Source organism: Callorhinus ursinus, unplaced genomic scaffold (assembly GCF_003265705.2).
Source record: "Callorhinus ursinus isolate GAN/ISIS: 27379988/994484 unplaced genomic scaffold, GSC_fseal_2.0 scaffold3, whole genome shotgun sequence".
Lineage (NCBI taxonomy): Eukaryota > Metazoa > Chordata > Mammalia > Carnivora > Otariidae > Callorhinus > Callorhinus ursinus.
The window spans coordinates 65,824,162-65,826,217 of record NW_027397065.1 but is presented as its reverse complement, the minus strand read 5'-3'; the positions used below and the strand labels follow the sequence as shown (position 1 = coordinate 65,826,217).

General features: G+C 42.8%; 1 protein-coding gene across 5 annotated transcripts in view; it reads right to left on the bottom strand.

The window, feature by feature from the left end:
* PRLR (prolactin receptor) overlaps positions 1-2,056 on the bottom strand; it is a 175,944-nt gene that overhangs the window by 15,261 nt on the left and 158,627 nt on the right. For all 5 annotated transcript variants that reach the window (XM_073891032.1, XM_073891030.1, XM_073891031.1 and 2 more), the window contains one exon: positions 348-517. In XM_073891032.1, the coding sequence (XP_073747133.1) occupies positions 348-517 (170 nt within the window). The remainder of the gene's footprint in view (positions 1-347; positions 518-2,056) is intronic.

Genomic DNA, 2,056 nt, shown 5'->3' with positions numbered 1-2,056 from the left:
AAAAATACCGTTGACCATGGACTGGTTACACCGAGACTTTTTCCTCCTACTTAGTGCCACGTAAGTACACTCACAAGTGTCTCAATCTAAGATATCCTGAGGGAGGTGGGTTGGATACCTGGTGGAAGACCTGTTCAGTGCAAGGAGCTAGCTTTGGGTGAGTATGAAGATGACCCCCATCAATCCTAGTGGAGGGAACGAGGCCCTTCCACATCGGGGTGGGTCACGTCAGCATCAAGAGGGCAACAGGGTTATCCCAAAATGAGGAGGAATGACTTATTCTCAGCTGCGAGGGCTTCATCTTTGCCAAGGACCTGGTTCTTTCCAAAAGCTTCTAGTTGACTCACCTCCCACTCAGTTGCTTTCTTGGGTTTTAACCGAATTTCATACTGGAGTGTGAGCCAACCAGATCTAACGTCAACCAGGGTAGGTGGGTACCATTTCATCCACAGATATGGTTTTTTGTCTTCTGGCTGTTTTAATTCCACAGTTAGGTTCACAGGAGGGTCTGGTTCAACTGTAGACAGGAAAGAAACTCCACATTTAGTAAAAGTGGTATCTGAACACAGAACTGTATGACTTAGAGGCGGCCCTCTCTGCTGTTTCACTCCACCGTGGTTATGAGACTCTTGGCATTTGATATCAGATGCTGGTCAGCAGAACTGGGGTTAGGTTGAAGCAAGCAAGATGCAAAATTTAAGAAGGCACAAATGGCCAAGAAGCACAGGAAAGAGGCTCAAAAGTCACTGAGACATGCAAGTCAAAACCACAATGAGATACCATTTCATACCCGCTAGGATGGCTAGAATTCAAAGAGTGAAAAATAATAAGTGTTGGTGAGAACACTGGAGAAATTGGAACCCTTGTCCATTGTTGATGGGAATGTAAAGTGGTACAGCCACTGTAGAAAAGTCCGGAAGTTACCTAGAAAGTTAAATGTGGTATTACCATGTCACCCATCAACTTCACTCCTATGTATATACCCAAAAGAATTGAAGGCAGGTGTTCAAACAAAAACTTGTACCTCAGTGTTCATAATACATTATTCAGAGTAGCCAATAGGTGGAAACAACCCAAATGTCCATCAACTGATGAATGGATAAATAATATCCATATCATGGAACACGATTCAGCCACAGAGGGAAGGAAATACTGATACATGCTAGAACATAGATGAATCTTGAGAACATTATGCTAAGTGACAGAAGGCAGACACAAAAGGCCACATACTATATGATTCCAGAATAGGCAGATCTATAGAGAAAGAAAGCAGACTAGTGGTTGTTCTGGGGCTGGGATAAAGCGGGGAATCCAGAGTAACTGGTTAATGGGTATGAAGTCTCCATTTGGAGTGGTGAAAGTGTTCTGGAACTAGATAGTGATGGTTGCATAACTGTGTGAATGAACTAACACCACCGGATTTCACATTTTAAAATGGGTAAAATGGTGAATTTTATGTTGTGTGTATTATGCCACACACACAAAAATAAGGAGGCACTTACTCTCAGGTTCCTTTAAGTACAGGTCTGTGAGTACCCCGTGAAGAGTGCCTTGGGTACCAGCTTGTCTTACCCTAATCTCAGTCCTGCTGGTCAGTAATATTTTCTCGATTCATTTATTACCTCCCCAAGTCAGTCTCCATGCCGGGGCGGGGGGGGGGGGATGTGAGTGTAATTGTAGTATATTTGGCATTATAACCTACAGTTGCCTAAAAAAGTGAACTTTAGAAAATTTGCCACTAATCCTAATGCTTATATGTTACTAAGTAAATGTCTAAGAAAGATCATTTTATATATACTTACTAAACAAACTTACTAAACATCATCTGTATACTGAGAAATGCCTCTGATCAAAAACCACTGGTACAAAACTGCCAGCAAAATGTTTAGGATGAATCCTTGAAAGCACAGTTTCTCAACCTCAGCATTATGTATCTTGGACCAGACTCTTCTTCATTGGTGGCTTGTGGTGGGTGGGTGGGGTGCCGTCCTGAGCACTGTAGGCTGCTTAGCAGCATTTCTGGCCTCTACCCATTAAATGTCCGTAATACCCTGAG